The following is a 26429-nucleotide window of genomic DNA, read 5'->3' on the forward strand; positions in this document are numbered from 1 at the left end:
TTAGATATTATAAAGTATTTTATTTTACACTTTTTTTTAAAAATACAAAATTCTAAAAAACATTTGCCCATCATTCATGCTGCCATAGTGTTGTCTAGACTATGCTAATGCCAGGAGTTTAGGTATTAAAGAATTAAGATTATCACAAACCAACATCTCTGAATATAATATATCAAAAAGCTGGTGGCCCAGATTAATCACTTTGATTAAATAATGTTATTATTCAGTAGCACTTAAAGATACCTAGTAATTTGCAGAATAAAAACTCATCCTAACATCAGACACATCTGTTAACACGTCCTCCAAAATGGGTGATTCCAGGATGCTGCCCACCCTCTGTTTATCGGCAAAACCCTTTCCACAGTCTTTTCCTCTGTGTGGCACTTTTTCACTGGCCATTTGTGCTGGTAGCACTGGGATGGAGAGGTTTGACTCTTGCCAGTCTGGAGAGGCCAAGTCTAAGGCAGTGAGTAGGTGACTTAACAGGAACACATTTCACATTACTGCTTCCTGATGGAGCTGGAGATGATTTTAAAACAGAAATAAGGTATTAGAAGTTAAAAGGGGAAATAATATCATATGACTGTTGTCTTGTAATACTTTCCCTAGCAGAACAAAAGAAGCATTCTGAAGAGAGTGCAAAAAGGTCCAAACTACAGAGGCACATGGAAATCACTCACCAGGGATTCCTCCCTCTGGGAGCCAATGCAGCAGGAATGGTGCACAGGTTAATTACCCAGCCACACACTGCAGCTACACTGGGAAACTGTTCCCAGTGTCCTGGGCACTTTCAGGCACACCACAGAGAAACACTGAGCCCAACTCCCATGGGGAAAGGAGGACTTGACAGAAAGGAGCCAAACAGAAAGAATGATGTACAGAAAATAAGAGTAAATATAAAGAAAAATCAAAGAATCAGATGTCAGCAGCAGGATGCTCAAACACCTTGAGAAAATAAAACTTTTAAGCATTTGCTTTATTAGAGCAGCTAAAATACTCCAACATTTTTAATTTTTTGTTTTTGTTTAGAACAGAAAATAATGTAGCTCATACCAGAGATAAAGAAAGCTCTAAATAAGAGTTAAATAGACATGAAAGGATCTTTTGATTAAGGTCTGATCCACAGTTTGGAAAACACTCTATAAGCCTCAGGCAGATAAAGGAGTTAATGATAATGCTGTAAAAGAAGCATAGATACAGCTTTTCTTCCTTTCTCTCTTTTTTGTTTTAAATCTGTCCAAAGAAAAATCTCTATAAAATATACATTAAGGGTAGGCATTTTCCAGGAATAGTTTATTTTTTGTTTGCTTTTAGGAGAGATTGCTAAAAGCTTAAGTCAACTCATGCCTGTGTCTATAGCTGCACCCATACCTGGTGGTGTCCATTTAGGCTTTTTGTCTGTGACAGGACTTGATGCATGTAGAGGTCTCCCAGCTGCTTCTGAGGGACTGGACATCACCTTCTGCCTTGGCTCAGAGTTCTGTTCTGTTATCCAGGAAGGAGAAACTATAGGTGATGCTGGGATGGAAAAAAAATTGCTTTAGAAAGATGCTCTTTAGAAGAGAAATCATCACTTCAGATGACAGACCACTGCACAGCAGAAATAATGAGGATGTACTAGACTGTTCCATCCTGAAGCAGTAAATATTTACACAGACACCTTACCTGTTAGGGAGTAACAGAGACATGGATGCAGCTTGCTCTTCCAAAAGATGACAGTCACAGGAAGAAAAGAAGGGAGGGTACTTGCTTTTTAAAATAAGCTTAAACAAAGCCAACAGTGAAAGCTCCAACACTGATAATACTCCAGAGTCACTGTTTTGACACAAACCCCAGAAAACTAGAAAAATCTAGAGGATCTTTAAAGAGATGAAACTTCCCTGGGCAAGGAGGGCAGAAGGAATTTCTCCTGACATACAAATGCAGAGAAGAAGTGACATTTTGCTGGTTTGGAAGTGAATAAGATCCAGTGTGTAAATTTAGTGTGAAAGTGCAAATGAGATGTCACAAGTATAAGGGGATAATGCTTCATTAAGGGGGGGAGTAAGTGAAAATGTAGTCAAAGCAGCCTGAATTTCACTAAAAATCCAAACTAAATCCACAACCAAAGCACATCTGAGGAGAGGGTTTTGGTGGAGAAGAACTTACTGGGTACAGACTCTGGCTCAGAGTCAAGATCATGGGCTCTGTCATCACTGTCAACTACCAATGACTTGTGACGTACTGGAACTTTGTCTGCTGCTATCCTTTGCCTCCCATCACTGTCAGGTGTGTCACCATCCATAACCTGATTGAGACCTACAAAACAGAAAGTGTTCAATCAGCTCAAATTCACAGTAAATCTGTTCTCTTCCTCTAAAATAAGTTGGTATTTGAGTCCCCAGAATTCATTTTGGTGATATGAAGCTATACTATTCAGAAACATATCACTGACACTGGTTTTCATGTGCTTCTCATTTTATTTTCTCATTGTCAAATTTATTAACATTTATCCATAATCAGGCTAACAAAAAGAAGATCAAAAATTCACCAATCCACAGGTTTGCTTATTTTAAGACTGGGACCAAATTTTCAATGAAAGAATTGACACCTCCTTCAACCTTAAATATATTTAAGATAAAGACTCTTTATTCCACACCAATAAAAAAAAAAAAGAAACCAATGGAAACAAAGAAGAGATAAGCTACTTAAATGCTTTTTGTGAAAGGAGTGTAAAAACAACTTACCTAAAAGTTCACTGTCTACACTGCAGTTGGAAAAAGGGGATCTCGCCTGTGTATTTTCTGATTCAATAGTCTTACCTGTTTTAAGACCCAGGAAAAAAAAAATATAAAATATTACTATACAAAAAAACATTAAAAAAAGTAAAAATATGAAGAAATTAAAATAGCTGAAATTTTTATCTGTCTCTAATCCAAGCATATATTTGGAAGATCTTATAGAAGAGTTACTTCTCTCATAGAAAAAAACCCCAAGAACATAAGAAAAGAAGCAACACCTAGAAACCCTCTCTTGTCATGACATCTTGAAATAAAATACAATTTTCAATCTATTTCAGCGTAAAATAAATTGCCATGTTCAAATTCACTGCATATAAATAAAGAGTGTTGCATGGAACTGTAAAGTAACCTTGTTCTTCTGAATTTTTCACCTCCTGGGGATTTGTAGATTTTTCTTTCACAGATAAGGCTAAGGCAACTTCCAAATCTCTTTTATAAAGTTTGTCATCCAAGGATAACCTGTGGAAAAAATGCCAACATGTTAAACAATAAAGCAATTATATGAATGATACAGAACTATTTCTGGCTCAGTGAGCTGTTTAAAATTTAGATACTTGTGAAGAGATTAATATTTCAATACATATTTATAGCATATTCTGTTACAAATATTATATTTTGAAATTACTTAGACAAAACACACTAATTTTTAAAGCACTCTATACTTTAAAGCATTATGACTGCAAAACAGTATATGTGTGCATATATATAGATATATATATCTATATATATGAACTATTAACAGGCATTACTGCAGGAAAAAAAATAAATTATTGCTTTTGCTTGAAATTCCACACCAGAATGTAATTAAACACAACTCTACTAATAAAAATTAGATTTCTCTTTTTCATTTACATTGACTTTTTCTCCTCCTTTACATATGTTCTTTTAGAAGGAATGAAACTTGTCTTTATATTTCTCTGGCTTAGGAGCCCCTAAGAAACTCAGAATTTTTAGTTATATGAATGTGCATCAATAAGACTCAAAATCTTTATTATGGTCATGTATTAGCTGTTTGTTCTCAGTTCCTTAAAACTCTAGGGAGAAAGAAACTAAACCCAAATATTCTTATCGAAATCCAGTTTTACACAGAGTTGACCACAACATTTCTTACCTCTTATTAAGTGTCTGTGATGGAGTCACTTCTCTGGGCTTTTTTGGCTTCTCTTTTTTCTCCTTCTTTGACTCCTTGAGCTGTGTTCTAGATTTTTTGCTTGAAGGTGCAAAGTCTTCATCTGTTGGAAAACAGCAACAAGCTCTCATGAGTTTTTCTATATTCTTAAACTTCATAATTTTCATTGCATGCTGAAAATATATTGAGATAACCTTTTCTGGAAACTAATCCTACTTTAAAAGAACACAATTCTAAATGCACAATCCTTAAACGTATTTAAAAGGAAAATTCAACATAGCCTCTTTTACATGTGCTTTTATGTAAGAGGCAATGGTTTCAAATTCTTGATGTACGAGAACATCCCACTTACCATCATCTTCCAAATCCCCAAACTGAGAATAATCAACAACTTTCTTGTTCCTGTGGCCAAAAAAAATATAAAATATACACTATTAATCCTTTCCAACCGACCATCTTGATTTGGTAACACTTTTGGATAAATCATGTTTTACAGGAAAAAAAAGCAGTATGTGCTCAGGTGGACAGAATCTCAGAATCATGGATTATCCATGAGTTGGAAGGGGCTCACAAAGATCATCCAGTCCAGCTCCTGGCCCTGTTCAGGACACCCCACCAGTCCTACCCTGGGCATCCCAGAGAGTGCTGTCCCAACACTCCTGGAGCTCTGGGAGCCTTGGGGCCATGCCCATTCCCTGTTCCAGTGCTCCACCACCCCCTGGGGCAAGAACCTTTTCCTCTTTTCCTGATATCCAACTTAACCCTCCCCTGGCAAAGCTCCAGCTGTTCCCTGGGTCCTGTCCCTAGGCACAGAGAGCAAAGATAAACCTATAACCAATGCAACTGTACACAATGGCTTATTAGGAATAGCTTGTTGTTTTTTTTTTAAAAGACTCTCCACCCTCTCTGGACAATCTGTTCAGGGCTCAGTCACTGCCCAGCACAGAAGTTCTGCCTCATGTCCAGGCGGAACTTCCTGGGATCAGTCCCTGCCCGTTCCTCTGGTGCCATTGCTGGGCCCCCCGGAGCAGAGCCTGGGCCCTGCTCTGAGCCCTCCCTGCTCACAGGGACACCCAGGGCTGAGGGCCCCTCTCAGCTGGGGCTCCTCTCGAGGCTGGACAGCCCCAGCTCCCTCAGCTTTTCCCTGTCAGAGATGCTCCAGGCCCTAAATCATCTCTGCAGCCTCTGCTGGACCTGCTCCAGGAGCTCCCTGTCCCTCCTGTGCTGAGGAGCCCAGGGCTGGACACAGCTCTCCAGATGTGCCTGGCAGGGCTGGGCAGAGGGGCAGGATCATTCCCTGATCTGCTGACACTGCTCTTCCCATTGCAGCCCAGGCCATCATTGCCCTTCTTGTCCCCCTGGGCACTGCTGGCTCATGGACAGCCTGCTGTCCACCAGGACCCCCAGGTCCTTCTCAGCAGAGCTGCTGGCCAGCAGGTCACCCCCAGCCTGTGCTGGTGCATGGGGCTATTCCTTCCCATGTGCAGAATACTGCACTTGCCTTTGTTGAATTTTAGACACTTCTTCTCTGCCCATCACTGCAACCTGTCCAGGTCCAGGTCCCTTTGAAGAGCTGCACAGCACTCCGTGGTATCAGCCACTCCTCCCATTTTTGTGTCATCTGTGAGCTGCTGAGGAGACATCAACCCCTTCATCCAAATCATAGATGAGCAATTTAAAGAACACGGGGCCCAATATTATCCCTCCTGCAGGGCTGCATCCAGCCTTGGGCCCTGCACAGGAAGGACAGGGAGCTGCTGGAGCCAGGCCAGAGCAGGGACACCAAGGGCATCAGAGGGATGGAGCAGCTCTGCTGGGAGGAAAGGCTGAGGGAACAATTGGGATTGTTCAGCCTGGGGAAGAGAAGGCTTTGGGGTGACCTCATTGTGGCCTTGCAGTGCCTGAAGGGAACCCACAGGAAAGATGGAGAGAGACTCTTGGCAAGGGCCTGGAGTGACAGGACAAGGGGCAATGGCTTCACACTGACAGAGAGCAGGTTTAGATTGGATATGAAGAAAACATTGTTCCCTTGAGGGTGCTGAGGCCCTGGCCCAGGTTGCCCAGAGAAGCTGTCACTGTCCCATCCCTGGCAGTGTCCAAGGCCAGGTTGGATGGGGCTCTGAGCAAGCTGGGATAGTGGAAGGTGTCCCTGCCCATGGCAGGGGGTTGGAACTGGATGGGTTTTAAGGTCCCTTCCAACCCAAACCATTCTACGACAGAATCCCGGGGAACACCACTAATGCCGGGCCTCCAACACGGCCCTGTCACTGATCACGACCGCTCTGCTGGAAGAGAAAGGGGCCACCCTGGAATGTCCCAGAGGCCCCGAGGGGATCGGGGGAGCCCCTCGTCCCCCAGCCCCGCACACGCACCTCCTGGCCGGCCGCGCCATTCCCGCCGCCGCCGCCGCGCGTCCTGCGGCCCCAGGAGCAGCGCCGAAAGTGCCGCTGCGGACGCGCAGCTGCGATGACGGGACGGGGTAGGCGGAACATCCCGGCTCCCCCTTCCCCGCGGCCCGCTTAACCCGCGGCTGCCCGCCTGGAGACAGGTGAGCCGGGCCGGGCCGGGCCGGGAGGCTCCCGGTGCCCGCGGGCGCTTCCGCTTCCAGCGGAGGGAATGCGGACAGCGGGAGCTCCCCGCGGCGGGGAGGGGGCGGATGGGGTCCCGCAGGCCGTGTGTCCTGCCGGCTTTGAGCCTGCGATTTCAGGAGCAGGAGGTCCTCTTTGGAACAGGGGGTTTGTCCCCCGCTCCCTCTCCATCAGCTTCCTCCCCACCTCCTCGCTGCATCGGGGAGCAGCAGAAAGAGCGTGGTCGGGCTTGTGTTCCCCAGGATTTCCCTTTGAATCCCACTCCCAGAGAGGCCGGGACACCGCCTAGCATCGATAATGGTTGTCCTGAGATGTTTGTCTTTGAAACGGACCTGTTTCCTTTGTGTCTAGCACGTACGTTTGTTCACAGAGAAACCCACCCAAACTCTAAGCCCTTGAATTCTGCTGTAGAATTTTTTACTTTTGTTGTTTTTTCTTCTCCTCGGGGCGTGGCTTTTAGTACTGGGGAAGCTTCGGCTGAAGCAATGTGTCCAGCTTTGCGGGTGATATTCAAAACAGAGGGATGAGAATGAGCATTTTAAGGAGGGCAAAAATACCAGCACAGTTATACCAGCCTGTATTTTCACACTGTACATAGCCCCTTTGCATCTCTATTGACTTATTTTTAATACAGGGTACAGAAAGACAAAATCAGCTCTATCTAAAAATCGTTGCAGACACCTGCTCCCCCACTCCCCAGGCCTTGCACCTGCAGAAAGGAGGAAATAAAATCTCTATGCACTCTGCAGGATTTCAGCTTTTGAGGCATCCATGACAGAGGTCAGGGCGTTTCAGTTAATTTTCTGTTGATCAGCATTCCCATCTGCCCTGGTTCTGCTTTTAAGTCAGGAGATCTATGCTGTAATTTTTAAGAGCAATTACCCAAATTTATATATTGACACACTCATATACTTTTTAGAAGCATTTGATATTTTGGAAACTAGAATTTATGCTTCAGTTCCAGATGCATGTATTTGGAAGTCAGATATAGATATACATATATTAGACATATAGATATATAATTCTATAGGTTATATTAGATAATATCTATTAGATAATAGATATTATCTAATATCTAATTATCTGATTATCTATGAGAATTTTCAGAGGTTAAGTAATTTTGACTGTTAATTATTAGCAAAGCCATGGCTTTTCGTTACCATTTTTTACTTCTGAGTTTACAAAAATATAATTCTTGTTACTTGCATTTCTACTGCAGGAAATAAACTCAAGAGGATGAAGCCCAATAAAGGAAAGACTTTAACTAGAGAGAGAGACTATGTGTACAAATTCAGTGCTGGAAATGAACATTTGGTGCTTACAGTGCCTCTCAAATTCCCTGTGCAAGAGAATATCAGTCATTTGCATGGACGTCTGATGGTTCTGCACAACCTGCCATGCTTTATAGAAAATGGTATGAATTGATTTCTTAAATTGATCTCATGTATCCTTGTCCACAAGTGTCTTACAGCTTGCTTTAACAAACCAAAACACTGGAACGGTGTTTACAAAATTGGTTTTTAAACAGCAAAACATCAGAGAAAATTACTGTCAGTGCTAGCAAGTGCTATCAAGAAAAAGGTGAAAAACTTTACTTACAGGTTTCCTGGGTGATTACTGATGTGTTCTGTTGATGGACCATTTTCTTCTTGTTGTAATAGACCTGAAGGATTCTCTCAGTAAATTTGTAGAAGAGGAAACTATAAAAGATTATGACAGAGAAGCTGAAGTGGCTCTGGAAGCAGTGAAATCGGGAAAAGTAGACATCAATCAGCTGGCAGAAACTTGGGCTAAAGCTTATAAAGAGGTAAGATTAAGGCTGGAAACTTAATATTCAAGGCTTGCTTTGTGAGAATATGTGTGTGTGTGCAATCACAATTGTGAGGTTGAAATATTACACTAAAATTCACTGCAATTCTTGCAGTTTTTTTCTTTTTATCTGAAAGTAAGCATCGAGTCTTCATCCTCGAAGTTCTTAGGTTTTTCTTGAGTTTAATAGAGTAAGATAGAAAATGGAAAGGCAAACAGTTTGTTCATTTAATAGTTGATACTCAAACAAAAAATAGGCATAAGGCTTGTAGTGGCTTAGAATTAAAGCAAGAGGTAATGAATCCTATACTAATCCTATCCTAAATATCAGTAACAGCAATTAAGGCTGGAAGGAGAAAGTGTACAGTTGAGAGAGACTTTTCAGTTCATATGACTATTTCCCATTATTTATGAAAGATAAGTCTTTAGTTGGAATATTGTCTCCAGTTTCACATGGGATCTTAAAAATAGTGGAGTGCAAAAGAGCTGGAGGAGTCCTAGTGAAGAGAAAAAAAGAATGACAAACCTGCAGTATTTGAGGAAAAATTTATAGGAATGAATTTGCTTCTCATGAAATACAGAAAAATGTGAAAAATTCCATAAAAAGCTTTCAAAATTTGTGTTCTTGGGCCATTCTTTGTTCAATAAAAATAGCTTTTCTTAAATCAGTGTTGTTGATCAAATTCTTAGTGACATCAGAGGTTAGTTATCCTTACTAGCAAAGCATTTTTGTTTGCACAGCTGATGTTTTGGGCCTTATTTAAAATTCATCAGGTGCAAATATTATTGTGGATATTGCTGTTCTTTCCAAGCTGGTGTTGTGTGAAAATTGGTAATTCCTCATTGTAGTCCAAGCCTTAATGATTCTGACTTTAGTTGCTTTGAAAGAGGAAAAATGGGAAAGGAGAAAATTGAAAGCTAAAGTAGAATGCAGAAAGCTTAAATGAGGGAAGATGCTTTATGTATGGTAAAGGCTGTGTGTGGACCCCATGGTTTTACCCCACCATTATGTCCTAAGAGGTATCTTATCCTTTAAAATCTCCTACATTTTCTTTAGACAACGTTAGAACATGCCAAACCTGAAGAAACCAGCTGGGATGAAGATTTTGCAGATGTTTATCATGATCTGATCCATTCTCCAGCTTCTGAAATGCTGTTAAACCTGGAACACAATTATTTTGTTAGCATCTCAGAATTAATAAGTGAAAGGGACGTGGAACTGAAAAAACTACGTGAAAGGTATTACTTTTTCTTATTATTTAGGTTTTCTTCTCTCTTATTAAATAGGGATGCCTGCCACTGGGTGTGTAAACTCATAGAACAACGTGTGTAGCTTGTATTTGTGTAAACCCAAAGTCATGCAACACTTGGCTGGCACAAGAGTATGTAGAGATTCAGCAAGGGGGAATGGCTTGAAGTGGAAATTTAGGTTGGATATTAGGAAAAAATGCTATACTCAGGGTGTGGTGAGGCCCTGGCACAGGTTGCCTGGCCACAGGTGGCTGCCTCATCCCTAGAAGTGTCCAAGGCCAGTTTGGATGGGGCTCTGAGCAATCTGGTCCGGTGGAAGGTGTCCTGGCCCATGGCAGGGAATTCTCATGGGTTGGAATGAAATGAACATTCATGTCCTCTCCAGCCCAAACAGTTCCGTAATTCTATGATGTCATTAGGGTCACCTACCTTATATTACTTTGGTGGCCTTCTATTATTTTCAGTGACTGAGGAGAATATAAGTTTTAATTTCCAGGAAGTGTTGAGTTTGAGTCCCAAGTTCTGGAATAAGCTTGCATAGCTGCAGGTGGCTCTTTTATCCACAAGAGGGAACATGCTGAATGTGGATTTTTCTTTCTGTGTCTGAGTAATTTCAGTAGCTCTGGTTTAGCATTCTGGATGGCAGTATTCCTCTTGAGCTGTGTGTGTTTAAGCTTAAGTTAGACAGTGCCTAATCAGTTCATACTATGGTTTCTTCTGGACTGAATTGTACATATTTCTAGTTTGGGGGGTCAATTTTGCCAGTAAGGTGTTAGCAAATCTTTTTGCTGCTCATTTCCTCTTCTCAAGCATGCATAAAGAAGCAAGAGCAGTATTGTTGTAGAGCTCAGGTGCGATGTAGTTGTGTATAGACTCTGCTGGAATTTACATCTCTATCACATTTATCTATTTATCACATCCCTGTGTTGGTGGCAGTTGAGACTGTCCCAAATGAGGGTAAGTGGTGTTCTGGTTAAACACAGGACCTGACTTGAATCCCTGACTTTTACCTTCAGTTTGTTTGGTGGATTTTTGTTGCTAAATCTGTGACTGTTCATTCTGTCAGTAACAAACAACCAAGTTTGTTGTTGTATCACAGCAAAGGGTGTTCTGCTATCAGTCTTCTGAAATCTGTGTTTTCTTCTCTTTCAGGCAAGGAGCTGAAATGGATAAGGTGATGCAGGAGCTTGGGAAGTCACTGACTGACCAGGATGTGAATTCCTTAGCAGCTCAGCATTTTGAGTCCCAGCAGGTAAATAAAATATGTCATGCATGTGCACATCACCTTATAAAGACCACCCACACCACTCAAATTATCACTCCTCTTCTGTCAGGATCTGGAGAACAAATGGACCAATGAATTAAAACAGACTACTGCTATCCAGAAGCAGGAATATCAGGAGTGGGTGATAAAGCTTCATCAGGACCTAAAGAATCCCAACAACAGCTCAGTCAGGTATTTAATTCCTCTGTGATGCTTAATTCCATCTGAAATAGTTCAAAGAATTTGAATTTACATAATCTTTTAAATATGATACTTTAGTCCTATTTACTATGATAATATCTATAAATAATTTACACTGGATAATCAAAGCATATCAAAGGCAAATAGACCATCATATATACACCAAATATGTATAATTTTAGGAGTTTCTTCATTGTGTGATGTTACAACCTCTGTGTACCAGAAGGTGTCGTAGTGCACTGAAGTACAGCTTGACATGAGTGGAATTTCCTCCTATTTTTCCTTTCTTTCCTATGTCTGTCTTTAACACTGTTTCACAAGGCTTTCTATTTCTGTTACCACCTAAGTATGTTCAGGAAAATAATGGTACTCTGAAAAATGGTAACAATGGTTTGAATTAACAAGCCTCTTTTCTTTTTCTATGTGTATGTCACCGGATGGCTAAAAAATTGAATTTTTTTAAGTGTGAATGCTTGTGGAGAGAGCTGAATGAGAAGCTTTCCTCTGTTTGAGGAAATGGCAGGGAAATTAGAATTTGTAAATTGGTTTGGATCCTTATTCTTTATCACTAGTACATTGCTACTTGGCAGTTGAAATCAGTAGAATTGCTTGCAAGTTTATAAGATTTTTGGAGGTGAGGTACTTTGAAAACAGGTAAACTTCTCACTAATGCTGAAACAATTTGGAGAAATGCTGGTGTTCTTTCATGTATTAGGAACAGTATTTGCTGTATCAACCAGACAGTTGAATTTAGGGAAGAAAAGTAAAACTGATACCTGAAATGTTTCCTGGTAGTTTGAACACTGTGGAACATTTGATAAGGTGGTTTTTAATCTCCCATTTTGTGTGGGAAGAAGAAAATAAATGCTTATCTAATGACTTCATAAATAAGGTTTTGGCTGCTATAAATAGGCTGAGGAGAATTATTTTTGTTTTCTTTTTATTCCTACATTCTTACTATATTATAACTAGGTGTTGTGAGTTGTTTTTATTCCTCAGTCTTGGAATGCTTTACAAATGGGCCAAGTAATGTAAATCTAACGGTGGAGTTTCTTCTTCCTGCTGCCAGGAAGGTAAAGGTGGAACCTCACAAGTGGAGCTCGTGCTCATAGGTTTGGTCTCCTGTTTTCCACAGATCAGCTGAGAAAACTTGGGATAACTTTCCCAAAGTTGTTGGTCTTGAATAAAAGTTAGGATTAACTTTTTGGTACTTTTCTCATTATTTCAGTGATGAAATTAAAGTTCAGCCGAGCCAGCTGAGGGAATCTGTGGAAGGAAATGGAAGAATCTATGAAGAGCAAAGGCTATTAGAAGAAAGCTTTACTATTCACTTAGGTAAGTGGAGTAAACCAAATAACAGCTGATAATAAGTAATGTATCCAAGGCATGTATTATTTACAGTATTTAACTCTCAGTGTGTATAATCCATAGTTTGGAATTGTTTTGTGTTTGTTCTTTACATGTGTAAGAGAACAGCATAAACGGTATCAAGCAATATCTGAAATAGGTGGAAATCTTAATGGTAACCATTCTGGAAACAAATTTCTATCCATTTTGATTGGGTGACTCATATGAAAAAGCACAGCAACAGCAAAACATGTTGCCTAAAAATGATGCTTCAACTTTTCTTACATTTGGTAGAAAAATGTGTTCATGAAATTTTCTTCATTGATCAGTTGAAAGCAGAATAGATACTTGCAATTTGTATTTTTTGTTTGTGCAGTAGAGTCTTCTTGTGCTGTTTTGACCGTGTTATGTTGTGCAGGAGTGGTTTAGGTTACTTAAAAAATTACCAGCAAAGGCATTAGCCAAAGCAGGTTTGATACAAATTTGGAAAAGGGCAGAAAAATTCAAAGGCAATGTTCACTCTAGGTAGATAAAACACAGAGGAAAATTGGATTTTAACCAGATCTGAAATGATTTAGGCAGAGATGAGCAGGCAGCAACAATCCTCCCAGTATCACAAGCTTGGGAGTTTGCAAGCTCTGAGAGGCATCTCTGTCAGAGGGAGATGCTGGTGCAGCCTGCTGTGGCACAGGAAAGCTCCAAGGACATCTCTTAGGACCACTGTCCATAGGGTCATTAGATGGTTGCCTTGAGTCATTTGGAAAATGTTCATCCTCAGGTTGAACTGCTGGAGTTTCTAAAACTCCAAAACCCTCGGGCCATGGGTCAGGTAGGGGATGTTTCCAGGCTGTCAGGATCTGACTGATGATCCCTTCCCCTCCATGCAGCTCCCACTTCAGCCGTGCAGCAGTTCCTGGGATGGCCAAGGGATTCCTCAGTATTCCTCAGATTCCTCAGCTCATTGCACAAATGCTAAGGCTTAGCAGGAGTTCCTGAGCTTGTGGAGTGGTTCTGGGGAGGGTGGAGAAGGATATATCACCACACATCAATATTTGATCCCTAGCCCTGCAATATTCCTCAGGAAGAATTTCTTCACAGAAAGGGTTGGAAGGGGCTGCCCAGGGAGGTTTGGAGTCCCCATCCCTGGAGAGGTCCAAGGAATGCTCTGGACTGGTGACAAGATGGGGATTGGGCACAGGTTGAACTTGATTTTGGAAGTCTTTTCCAGCCTTAATAATTCTGTGATTCTGCAACGGGAACAAGACTCATTTCAGGCATGGACAAGCATCACTTTGTGAAAACACCGCGTTTTTATTGCTACTTTTCAAATTGCTGATGTGTCTGTAAAACTGAATGTGTGGCTAGGAACTTCCTCTGGGTGTTACACCCTTACAGACCTTTAGGGAAGCACTTTGTGCCCTTGCATTTCAATCCCAGTCCTGAGTTTAGTCTTCCACTGGGATTAAGCCACGTGTGCTCTGTGCAGGAGCTCAGCTGAAGACCATGCACAACCTGAGGCTGCTGAGAGCTGATATGTTGGATTTCTGCAAACACAAGCGCAATCACCGCAGTGGGGTGAAGCTGCATAGGCTTCAGACTGCAATGTCCCTCTACTCAACTTCCCTCTGTGGCCTGGTGTTACTGGTGGATAACAGGATCAGCTCATACAGCGGAATCAAAAGAGGTGAGCCTTCTAATGGGAGGTATCATGTCAGGGAAAATGAATAAAATAATAAATTAGAATAAAATCTTGCTGTTTTCTCTCACAAAAAAAATACGTCCAGTTAAAATTCAGTGGAGGCACTCATGCTTTGGATATGGTATTGCAAAAGGGTAACAAATGCAAAAATATATTATCAGTGAGGATGGGGGATAGTGTTGTGCTGTTATCTCTCAACTCTTCCCTACATTTTGTGTCTGTGTAGCAAACAATATTGAAGAGGACCCCTGAATACTCATTTAGACAAATTTATTATAGGAGTTTCTAACTCTTTAATACCAGATTATCACACTGAAACCTATACCTATTTGCAAAAATGAATAAGAAATATGTCTAGATTTTAAAGTTATAGTAAGTATATAAAAATACCGTGTGCTTTTGATACTCTGAATTCCATTAAAAATAAGCAATAGGAATATGACTTCCCTACTCCTGGAAAGTTTGATTAATTGCCATTTTAAGTGCACGTCTTTTGAGTAAGTGGGCACTGTGATGGTGTTTTCTATCAAGGTTAACCGATGAAAATTCTGTTTATTCCTGTTTGACTTTCCCACCTCCATCTTGAAGTTTAATACCAAAATACTCACACTTGCAATGTTGGGGTTTTTTTTGACTATTACTTGTCATTATTCTTGCATGCCATAAAAAAAAATGTACTGTGGTTGGTTGATATTTCCTGGAAACAGTTGGAATCAGGCTTGTAGCAAGGAGAGGGAAATGTACCGGGAAAAACTGCAGTTGAATTTGTGCTGTTGATGGTTTCCAATATGTTTAATTGAAATAGTATTATTCTGTACTTGTACTTATCTTGCAGGTACTTTTTCAACTGTTTAAATATTTAAATGAATAACAAAAGGAGAAGATCTGGTTTTATGCTAAATTTTATGTGATGAGAGAAGGCAGACATTTAAATAATGCTGTTAAACACAAAATTGCATCTTCTAGCCACCAACTAGATCCTGCAGCCACAGTAGAGGGGAAAGTATGGGACCATGTCACAGTCTGTCAAATATAATCCTCAAGAAAATAAAATAAATTTTGGAAGAGGAGTCCCGTAGGGCTTTATCTGCTTTTGGAGAGTTTGCCTTTATAGCTGGATTTACTTGATCGGTAGAGTAGAATTACATAATGTTACTGAACACAACCTCAGGACATGCATTTCAATCTTATTTTTTTCCTAGATTTCGCAACCATTTGCCAAGAATGCACGGATTTCCATTTTCCTGGAATCCAAGAACAACTTGAAATTGTCCAGAAGGTTGTACTTAAGGCCAGAGCACAGCGTAGCAGCAAGACAAAAAGACACCACGGTCAGTGACAACCAAAATTACCTTCCTTGAAATAGAACAGTGGTCAGCTGGATGTTTGTGGGCAGGGCAGAGTTGATGCCACTCTTCTGCAGTTATTTCATCTGTTAAATGGAATGTTTGCATTCATCAAGAAACTCTGCATGAAATTCACAGAGAGAATGTGATGTTCGGGTGGTGTCTTTGCTGCTCCTTTAAAAGAAATCAACATATAAAAATCACATTTTAACAGCATGGGAAGTACATCAGGCCATTCTGCTTTCCTAAACTGCCTGTAGCAGCACAAACTTTATCTGTCTTTAACTTTTTATTGCCGTTTACATTTAAATCTTTAACAATTGCAGAAAAGGAGTTTACGACTTTTCCCCCTTCCTTTAAATTGAATGCTGGAAACCAAATAGCAAATTGCCTAAACGTGTATTTAGCTTTTTAGTGCTGACCAAAGCTTTGGGAATGGTTTTCCTTGCCAGTTGTGTTTGCAAATGGCTGGGCAATGCTCTGACCACATGGTGTTTAGGCAGTGCAGTTGTACATCTTGAAACTTTGTTTTCCCTGCAAAGAGCTACTTACGTCATTTAAATGCATCAGGAGTATGAACAAATATGAGTACCCAGAAAAACAAGTTCCTGCATATTGCTGCATCTCAAGGGAAATGGTGAAAGCTGGTTTTTTGCCACTGATATATGTAAATCTCTTTGGAACAAATTCATTTTAATTTATTACATTATTAAAAAAGTAAGAGCAAGATACTGTGTGGCTGTGGGGGCAATTTCCAAAGTTTCATTTTATGTCTGAGAATATCGTGCTTGTTTTTGTCCAAACGAAGAAATAGCAGAGAATGGTATGTAAGAAGGGCAGTAATTTGAGGTAGGATTCAGTTTGGGGTGTGTTGAAGACAGCAAAAACACTTCTACCGATCCCCCTTGCATTTTGGGGATTTTATGGTAAGTTCAGTGCAAAATTCAAGCCAAATATCAGTACATGAACCTTTTTATGCCCAAGTGTAATTAATAGAGGATATGATTAATACTTGTTCCTTGTGTTGATATACAGAAAACAAAATCAGTGGGAATGAAGATAAATTAAAGAATATCGAACGAAACCAGTCAAACATTTTGCCGGGTGAGTTGTGTGGCATTGACCCCCTGTTCCTGAAGCAAATTGTGTTTCATACATCCATATTTTTAGCTCTAAAGTCAGAATATAAATTATAAACTGAACCCAAGCTGACCTCAATCAGAGGAGAAGGATGTTTCTGTGGCTGAGGCAGAGAACTGGGTGTCAGGACATCTGGTTTCTATTCCCAGCTTTGCCACTCCATCATATGGCATGGGGCAAATCACTTCTCTTTGCCTAAAATTTCCTTTTGGAATTTGAGGGTGAAAAAAAAAATCTCAGATCATCTTGGGGAAAAGGTGAAACTACAGTACTAGCAGCTAATTTTATTTTTGAAAATGGCTCTATGTATATCACTGCTGTGGTACATAAAAGCATTTTTGGGTGGACTTTTTAGCTTTGAGAAGTCCCTCTCTCAGGGAAAGTATCTTCTATGTACATTGTGATGTTTAGTAAGGAAAGCTGCTGTGAAATTTGAAGATTAATATGCAGTTGGAAGGGGGAGAAATTAAGTCCATACAACCCATGGTTGAGTGAGGGCTTATTAAAATTGATTTCATGACTGTCTTAAATATTGTTAGTGGGAGTGGATTAGAAATCAACTTGGACCACATAAATCCAGGTGTGTCTTGCAGCAGTGGCCTGTCTGTTACTGCTCGTAGATGGTCACTGCTGGGGATTCCTGCCTCCTTGGCAGTCATCCAGAAGGAGTACAGACCCATTCTGCAGCTGTTCCAGTTCAAAGAAAGGATCTTAACTTCAGTGGCCAGTGGGAATAGGTGTGACAGAATTTGTTGACTGAAATTTATTCGTTGACTGAAACAGTAGGGGCATTGCACACCTGCTCTTCCCTTGACTGTAGACTTTAGATCTCCAGTGCAAAGGAATGATAGAAAGACCTGGATTTCACTGCCTCTCACCTTTGCTAAATGAATATCAAGTCTAAAAAGACACTCAACAAGATGTCTTGGTTAATTTTTTCAAGCAACTCTGTAACTCACCTTCTCAGTACTCTGAATTATTTTAAATTCTAATGGTCACTGATCCCTTTGTGTTCCAGTGCCATATCTCAGTTGTTACATAACCCACTATCTTTTTCCACAGGCTCTGTGCATCCTTTATTTGAACCCATCCTTTTTTTGGCCTTTCCGCCTCCCACATCTGTCTGCAATTCCGTGCTTGCATTGTGTATTTTGAGTATTTTACCTCCTCTGGGTTTGTTTTTCTGTTTCGTGCTATATAGAGATCATATCCTGTACTGGCACTGTTATGGTTTATTACACACATGTGGCCATGATGCCAGTGGAACCCATCAAAGCAGTGGAGAGATGGAGTGTGGGATGGATGAAAAACAGTGACAGTCCAAGAGACTTTAGATCTCCTGTGTTTGTTCTCATCTCTGCTCTCCTCATCTCTGTATACTTGTATTTGCCTTTTATCTTTCTTACATTGCCAAACAATTGGATTTCAGTGCAGATCACTACCATGATTTCTTGCCTTCCTCATTTGCCTTATTGTGCAGGAGAGTTCTACATCACACGGCACTCAAACCTGTCAGAAATCCACGTTGCCTTTCACCTGTGCGTGGATGACAACGTCAGGTCTGTGAACGTGACCGCTCGGGACCCGGCCATCATGGGGCTCAGGAACATCCTCAAGGTCTGCTGCACACACGACATCACCACCATCAGCATTCCCCTCCTGCTGGTGCATGAAATGTCAGAAGTAAGTAAATGGAAACATTTAGGCTGATTTTATATCCTTGGATTTTTTGCAAAGGATGTGTTTCATGCTGATTAAGGCCAAATGGGATGGTTTTTCTTACTCACAGGCTTCGGCCATACCACATGGCACTTGTATCTACATGGTGACCCAAATTAAGGAGCTGGACCAATTAAAAACATCTCAGCCAGCTGAATCACTTGAAGTTTTTACTCCCACCCCTCCTTTTGGACAATTCCTGGATCCAGCTCACTGCAGTTGTACAAGTATTAATAAAAGATGGGGCTACACAGCTGGAAGCTCTTGCTTAGAAACTCTGCCTTCAGAGTTGCTGATGCAGTAGTGATACTTGATCCCCACTTTTAATTATCGTTAGCTGTAAAACATTAAGTTTTGGGAGCAACAGCACTGGCAAAGCTTGGCTTAGAGTTCTGTAAATCTAAGCGTCACCTTTACCTTCTGTAAATCTCCTACCACTTCAGCCCTACACAGGAGCAACCAAATTTCACCTTCACTTTGAACTGTCTCCTCCTTCAATGCCTAATTTCTGTCCGTTTCCTCTCTTAAGTCCCCTCAAATACTGGCTGGGCAAGAGGCAGCATATTGCTGATGCTCTTTGTGTTCTTCCTTAGTGTGCTGAGTTTTGTATTTTCTTCTGTAGTGGGACTCTGATGTAGGGCTTGTCTCTCAATCAGTTGTAACATTCCTCAGTGCACAGAAATTTAAAACAATTGGCAGCCTCTTCTCTCTGTCACACCTGGATCACAGAGAAGGGGTGGGAAGGCAGGGAAAGAAGCAATGGGCAGGGAGTACAGCCATATGCCTCATATTCTGAAGAGCTGGAAGGTCTGTAAACCTAAAGAAATGAGAAAAAGAAGGTAATTCTGTCATTCCTGCAAGGATATCAGTAATAATTACAGTCTGTTTGAGGTTTTTTGTTTTTAAATAACCCTTTGATTTTTCACTTGTAAATTCAGTATTGCCTTTCCTTCATGGAAAGTGGCTGACTCACAGGAAGATAAATGCTCACCAGTGGATTACCTTTAACAGTGACTGGTTTTATAACAGAATTTGACTGGAACACAGAGTAGAAGTGATCCATTTTTGCAGGATCAGGGTCTATTATCATGAAAAGCAAGCAATTATAAAGGTAAAAACACCCAATAATAAAGCCTCTAAATGATGTATTTCCATACATAAAAGCAGACTTTTAGGAACAGATGAGATTATTTCTCAAATTTTTCATCTCTTGTACTGGGACCTCTTTTTGAGCAATGCAAATACAAATGCAAGTAACCAACATGCAGGACAGCAGCCTGGGTCACTCATGGGACCCAGTTACTGTGTTCCAGAAACTTGTTGAATATATTGACCTTTTTCTTAATCAGGGTGCCACCTGATTATATTCTTCTGGTTCTTGTTTCCTTTAAACCTGGTTAGTTTTAGCTTCTTTTTGCACATCTGTTTACTACAAATAAAGCACTTGACCAGGTGTTCAACATGCCTTGAGATGTGTGAAACTGAAGAATTATCTTCTTGTCTAGTGCTGGATTCTTAAAAAGTCCTGGTAGAACAATTTACCTTTTCCAGTAAGCTGCAAGTCTTTGCAGAATAAGCAGAAGGTGAGCTGGATGATAAGTGTGTGTTTAGGCACAGCTGCTTTGTGTGACTTGCATTAGCAGCTTGCTTATTACAGTGCTTGGCAGCTGGCTGACCTGATTTGAAACACACAAATCTGTAACTCCTTGTTGAGGGAGAAGTGAATAATGACAGATTTCTGAAAGTTACCCTGAACTCTGTGCCTTTGGCAGCCACAGTTCTGACTCTGCATTTACCACCTACAGAAGAACATTTTTGTGAGGTGGTTAACCAGGAGCCCAGCTGCAGAGATGTTTCCATGCTTCCTGAGACAGGCATTCATTAGCAGTGTTCTCTGTGCTTTTCCCAAAGGTTTTCTCCTAATGCAGATGGAAGAGTGTTTATAACCTCACAAAAGTAATCACAGTATTACAGACTGCTTTGGGTTGGAAGGGACACATAAAGCTCATCCTGTCCCATCACCTGCCATGGGCAGGGACACCTTCCACTATTCCAGCTTGCTCAGAGCCCCATCCAGCCTTTCCTGGAATATTTCCAAGGATGGAGCAGCCAGAGCTTCTCTGGGCAACCTGTGCCAGGGCCTCACCACCCTCACAGGGAACAATTTCTTCCTCATATCCAATCTAAACCCACTCTTTGTCAGTTTGACTGTATTGATATCAATGAAGACATTAGATTGCATTATTATTTCTATGATGAGAAAAAAAAAATCAAGAATTCTGTTTTCCTTTGTTTTATATGGCAAGAACAACCAAAACAGATTTCTCTGGTCTGATCATTAAGTTAAATGAAGCAAAGAAACTGGATTTGATACCTGAGAAGGGCAAAAGCAGGCAAGTTTGATTTCAGGACAAGTGAGGTGTTACTGTGTGATCTCTGGAATCTGCTGTAAACTGGGGAATGAAATGGCTCTAACAGCATGGCATTGCTAAAAATGCCAGAGCTGGCACTCTCCCTTGGTAGTTTCAACATTGTTGTTGTCCACACAGCAACAGTGACAAAAATGTGAGTCTTCAGTGATCTCAGTCCAGTTATTTTTATTACCATAACTTAAGAAAAAATTGTTTTTATAAAAAATAGAGATGAAAAGAGTGTAAGCTGGGTAACAAATATTTATGAACATATTTTATGTCCATAGAGAGGTTACTGATGGGTGTATTGACCTCAAATGTTTCTCATCTGAGTTTCCTGCCTTTAAATTTATATCTGCTCATCCAATGTTTAGGATTTGCACAGATGCACTGTGAGTTAAAGACCTTGCTAATTCTTACTGAAATTACCCATTGAAATTTGGTTTGAAATATTTTTCCCACGTGATGTATGTGAACTTTACTGTCTTAATTACCTGATTATGACATGGTTCTGCAAAGGCCTAAGCCCTAAGCAGCCCCATGTAGTAAGCCTGTCACAAATTAAATGAAAATAAAATCAAAAGGATTGCAGCATATCTTTCTAATCAGTGAAGCTAGTCTCCCCTCCCTCCCCTTTTTTTCTAAATGGGTAGAAGAAATCTTAATTTGACTAAACAATTGCATCCTAAAAAGGGTTGAAGTATCTCTGCTAGTGAAAAACACCCAAAGTTCCAGGTGGGAGTTTTTTTTAACTTTCTTGAATGCTATTACCCAAAACTCCCTCTAGGAGGTTGGCTATTTGCTTTTTTGCTTTCTTACGTCCTTCTCTGTATTTGAATTGGTTCTTAGCTGATCCGCCATCATTTCCACATCAGAGAAAATTGTTAACATGGTGTGAATTCATGAGAACTTACATTTGAAAAGCTAGATTAGAATTGTATCATTACTATGTCATTTTCAGATCTTGTGGTTTGCATGGAGCAACGTTCTGTTATTTCCCTGAGTGCCCAAAAAATCTAACCTCTCTGTTCCTCTAAAATAGTCCAAGGAATGGTGTCATATCCTGCTGTGTTGATCAGTCCTTGTATGGCTCAGTTCCCATCACTGATTGCTCAAGGTGCTCCTGAGAGAGAACTTCCCAGTCACTTGTTTTTTACTAAGCCAAAGCAGTAACCAAAATCAACAATAAACCTTACTTGTGACACAAAGCACACATGGGCAGACAAGTTATAATAAACACCAAGTGTTGCTTCCAGAATGCTTAAAATTTAAAAAGTCAAAAAGCAACCACCAAAAAAAAGTACAAACCCAGACTTGTCCAGCACTGTTCTGTCTGATTAATGTGGTGTATACCCTAAAAGCAGCACATAGGGATGCAGTGATTTACATAATGAAAGCTTTATGAAAAGATACTTCAAACTTACCCTGTTTTTAACATACAGTGTATTTTGGGGGGATGGCAGGACATCCTCCCACCTAGGGAGAAACTTTGGCTTTCAGTGGTTGTTTAATGAAGCCAGACATTTAGTTTATCAGTTGTGTTATCAATTGGCATTCTTAGATCACCTTGCCTCTCAAATGTCTTTTTCTAATCCTGAAATAAAGCTTTTTGATAAGAACAGATTGCACTGTGTGTTTGACATTGCAAAACAGAGACTGGCTGTAGTGAATAGAAAACTATGTCAAGCTTAAGTTTGATAAGGTACTTAGAATGATAAATTGGTTTCCACATCTATATTCCTGTATTCAGAGTAGAAAGTGCTCATCTTCATGATGAGGAGTACAGCAAAAACAGACACTGTTTTCTTCTTTCTGAGAAGTGTTTGCAGTGAGTCATTTTGTCTCTGAGAGAATTACACCATTATGGTGTAATTCTAAATCAATCAAAAGATATTTCATGAACTTTAAACTTAAATTATTTAGCTCAGTGGTTGTAGCCATATCTTAAACCACTATGGTTTTCATGTCATGTTTTGCTATTTAACTTTAGTTACGGATTTTCTGGCTGTTGCTATCTGAAACACCCTCATCACATGAAAATTAATTTTGCTTGTTCTCGCTTTTACTATAAATGCATCTTGAGGAAGAAGGGCTTCTTCCAGTTCCAGTATTAGAGAGGTTTTCCTGAAGGTTGTGGGTATGCCAAGAAACTTTAAACAAAACCAAGAACAGGTAAGAGTCATCATTGTGCTCCACGATGCACATAAGATGTGGTCAGGAGCCTGCCTTTGATTTGCTGATGCATGAACCTGACAATTACCAGTTGAATATTAGATGTTTTCTGGAGCTCCACCAGGGAATTCAACAGCCCAGTTTCCAGTGACATTGACAGCATTTTTGTTTAACATCTCTACTTAAAAATGTATAATATTGTTCTGACACTGGCTCTCCTAGCAATTAGGAGTGGTGGTGCTTTTATGGTCACTTGTAAGGTGTGTACACCTTCCTAGAATGTTATGAAAACCAGGTCCCAAATGCTGCTTGAAAATCATGTACTAGGGCAAAAAATATATTGCTTTTAATAATTTCCCTGCTATTATTGCTGGTTAGATCTGTGGGGCATTGAGGCTTTTTATTTCTTCCTTTTAGGAAATGACCATTCCATGGTGCCTGAAGAGGGCAGAGCTCGTGTTCAAGTGTGTCAAAGGTATGGGAGTGGAGCTCCAGTGGGATCTGGGGAGCCAAGCCAGAGCAGGGACACCAAGGGCATCAGAGGGATGGAGCAGCTCTGCTGGGAGGAAAGGCTGAGGGAACAATTGGGATTGTTCAGCCTGGGGAAGAGAAGGCTTTGGGGTGACCTCATTGTGGCCTTGCAGTGCCTGAAGGGAACCCACAGGAAAGATGGAGAGAGACTCTTGGCAAGGGCCTGGAGTGACAGGACAAGGGGCAATGGCTTCACACTGACAGCAGGTTTAGGCTGTCATGACTCAACATGGTTTTCTGTCTTTCCGAGTGGTGTTTTTACTTTCTGCATTTTTGTGTGCTGCACTTAAATAGTTGGACCAGTCACTTTCAACCACCTGCTTGAGGAATCTCTTCCTATAGCAATTGACTTTCAGCAGTTCACAATGGATATGTCATCTACCTCATCCACTTCTAGTAAACAGTTATTTTTCTGAGTGTCCTTATATGCCGTAAGAGGATTCCTGTGGCCTTTGGTAGTTCATCACTTGAGCAATAAGTGAGTGCTGAGGTTTATCCCTATAGAATCATCATAGAATCATAACATTGTGTGGGTTAGAAGGCACCTTAAAGATTCCAACCCCCTGCCATGGGTAGAGACACATTCCACTGCTTGCTCACTTACAGGTATGGGGCAGCCACAGCTTCTCTAAGCAACCCATTTCAGGGCCTCACCACCCTCACAGGGAACAATTTCTTCCTTATATCCCAATCTAAACCTGTTCTCTGTCAGTGTGAAGCCATTCCCCCCATGTCCTGTCACTCCAGGCCCTTATCAAGAGTCTCTCCATCTTTCCTGTGGGTTCCCTTCAGGCACTGGAAGGCCACAATGAGGTCACTCCTGTTTCTCAGTGAAAGGAAGCCATGGAAAGAACTCCTGACACATTATTTACCTCCTGACACACTTCTGCTGTGTATCACTCTGCTGCACAGTAGGACTAACTGTTCTGCAGAACTCCTCATAAGACTTTTCTGTGTTTCATTCAGATTGCCCAAGTCTGATTTAAATGCAGTTGAGGACATCCCTCATTAAGGCAGTTCAAACCCTACTTGTGTATGAAAACTCCCTCACTGCCTGCTCATGCTTTAACTGCTGGGGAGTACAGGTAATCCAGACAGTGTCAATGCTGGTTTTTTAGGTTTCATGATGGAAATGGCTTCGTGGGATGGAGGAATTTCTCGGACTGTACAATTCCTGGTACCACAGGTAGGTGAAACCAAAGTGATATCCAGCCTAGGAGACTGCTGGTAAAAAGTCACATGTCAGCAGATCTGGTGATGGTTTTTCTGCTATTGCCTGCCCCTTTTGAGTGAGTTTAAATTAATCAATTCGGTTTTGTTTCCTTTCCTATAAAAAAGGAGTAAGAATGGATTTATAATTTTTGAATACCCAGTGGCATTTTCTGAGAGGATGCTAAAATTTCAAACTGGGAAGTTCACCTTTACAAATGGTGAATGCCATTTTCAAAGGTGAAAACCTTTGAAAGAGAGACTTTTTTGATGTTAATTACTCTGGTGGGCTAACCTTGCGTTACATAACTTGAGTTGTTTTTTAGTCACATTGTCTTTAGTCATATTGTCTAACAACATGGGAAGCTGGAGTGCAGCAAGTTCAGTCATGCTTCCACAAAAACATTAATTACTTCAGGTATTTGAAGTTAGTTCTAACTTAGACTCTGAAATTATTTAATTTGGAGTTCTAGCTGATCTTCAGAAACAGGAAGATATCCAAAGATGGCCAGAACAAAGTTTGTTCTAAAAAGCAGTAGAGTTATGTTAGGAAAGGAGTAACATGTATTTCTTGACAAAGTAGAAAGCTGCTGAGCAGGGAGGAAGACAAAAATTCCTAAGCTGAATCTAGTCCTGAAATGCAAGAGAGCAGGAGTCCTGTAGATAACAAGCAGCACTGTCCTGCTTATGTTTGGCAGAAATAATCAATCCCTGGAACAAGAAATCTTCTGGAAATGGATATGTGGGTATGTCACATAAATACACAGCCAGTATTTTTAGGTCAATCAAAAGATTGACTGGATTCAGTAGAATTGTAACACACAGTTTGAAAATTATTTTTGTTGTCTTCTGAACAGCAGCAATTCTCTTAAATACCAAGAAATAAAGTTCAGAGAGACTTAATTCTTCCAAACTACAAAAAGCCAAAGCTTACCTGGTGTTGGGTTTTTCTTCCAGACAATTTCTGAGGAGATGTTTTACCAGCTGAGTAACATGCTGCCACAGATCTTCAGAGTATCCTCCACACTGACTCTGACCTCCAAGCACTGATTTCTGTGGGGCACTAACCTGTATCCTGTTGGCAGAGGATGAGATTAAGGAGATTCTGGACTAGAATGTCTCTTTCCTGTGGACTGATGACCCCAAAGTGGCATTTGTTTCAATTTCAAGAATTGTGTTGTAATAAAAGATAAATGTTGTCTGTACTTGGCTGGTAGCAGCTGATTTTTGCCTCTTGCTCTGTTTCAGCACAGGATTGATAATCAATTCCTCACCTTTATCTGAAAGACATTCAATATAACTTGTATGAAATTGACAGAAATATATATGGTTAATTCTCATACATTGGTAGTAGCAATAAGAGCTTATGCTAGGAATGGGGTCTTCTGGCTTCTACAAACATTTCCTGAATTTTCTCAGTGGCTTTTAAAATAATATGGAACACATCAGGTGTTTCCTTAGAATAAACAATGGAATTTGTCATAGTGACCATAGAATAAAATGTATTAGTGCCTTGTTTTACTGCTACAAAATGAAAGACCTGAATCAAACATTTACCCTGTTGCATTTTGTAGATTGTGGAAGTGTTTTTTTAAAAAAAATCTAAATAAGATACACTTGTGACAAAAATTAGAAATTTTAAAGAAGTATTTCTTCCTTTTTTTTTTTAATGTTTGGGTTTTGCTTTTTTTCCAGACTTCACATTGACAAGCTTATAATATGAACAACTTCATAGGAAAACTTGAACACTGAAAATGTTGAACTAGTGTTCAACTAAAAGGTGAACACTAAAACGCTCTGGACCCTGTTATGCAGATAAAATTTGCTGCTTAT

At 40.4% G+C, this 26429-nt stretch overlaps 2 protein-coding genes across 6 annotated transcripts; one reads left to right on the forward strand and one right to left on the reverse strand.

Annotated features, from left to right (window-relative positions):
- Positions 1 to 6346, reverse strand: RAD51AP1 (RAD51 associated protein 1). 3 transcript variants are annotated; one of them, XM_014260466.2, is made up of 9 exons: positions 6282 to 6337; positions 5411 to 5537; positions 4262 to 4311; positions 3892 to 4012; positions 3130 to 3239; positions 2727 to 2801; positions 2149 to 2298; positions 1372 to 1518; positions 1 to 519 (listed from the first exon to the last, which is right to left on the reverse strand). In XM_014260466.2, the coding sequence occupies exons 2-9, from the start codon at positions 5443 to 5445 to the stop codon at positions 389 to 391; spliced, it is 819 nt and encodes a 272-aa protein (XP_014115941.1). In that variant the 5' UTR covers positions 5446 to 5537; positions 6282 to 6337; the 3' UTR covers positions 1 to 388. The 3 variants fall into 3 exon arrangements, with proteins under 3 accessions (XP_014115941.1, XP_014115942.1, XP_087911574.1); XM_014260467.2 differs by lacking the exon at positions 5411 to 5537 and having other exon boundaries at positions 6282 to 6346; XM_088055448.1 differs by lacking the exon at positions 6282 to 6337 and having other exon boundaries at positions 5411 to 5540.
- Positions 6347 to 6382: 36 nt separating this feature from the next.
- On the forward strand, positions 6383 to 25801 carry FERRY3 (FERRY endosomal RAB5 effector complex subunit 3). 3 transcript variants are annotated; one of them, XM_014260464.2, is made up of 14 exons: positions 6383 to 6457; positions 7717 to 7911; positions 8159 to 8304; positions 9364 to 9545; positions 10710 to 10809; positions 10892 to 11013; positions 12251 to 12357; positions 13856 to 14053; positions 15271 to 15399; positions 16450 to 16518; positions 18035 to 18237; positions 23274 to 23331; positions 24506 to 24573; positions 25554 to 25801. In XM_014260464.2, the coding sequence occupies exons 2-14, from the start codon at positions 7734 to 7736 to the stop codon at positions 25644 to 25646; spliced, it is 1653 nt and encodes a 550-aa protein (XP_014115939.1). In that variant the 5' UTR covers positions 6383 to 6457; positions 7717 to 7733; the 3' UTR covers positions 25647 to 25801. The 3 variants fall into 3 exon arrangements, with proteins under 3 accessions (XP_014115939.1, XP_014115938.2, XP_005531923.3); XM_005531866.3 differs by lacking the exon at positions 6383 to 6457 and adding an exon at positions 6536 to 6851; XM_014260463.2 differs by lacking the exons at positions 6383 to 6457; positions 24506 to 24573 and adding an exon at positions 6535 to 6851.
- Positions 25802 to 26429: the final 628 nt, after the last annotated feature.

Source organism: Pseudopodoces humilis, chromosome 5, assembly GCF_049639895.1.
Source record: "Pseudopodoces humilis isolate 2021_Gansu_Grassland_sample_001 chromosome 5, ASM4963989v1, whole genome shotgun sequence".
In the NCBI taxonomy this organism is placed as follows: domain Eukaryota; kingdom Metazoa; phylum Chordata; class Aves; order Passeriformes; family Paridae; genus Pseudopodoces; species Pseudopodoces humilis.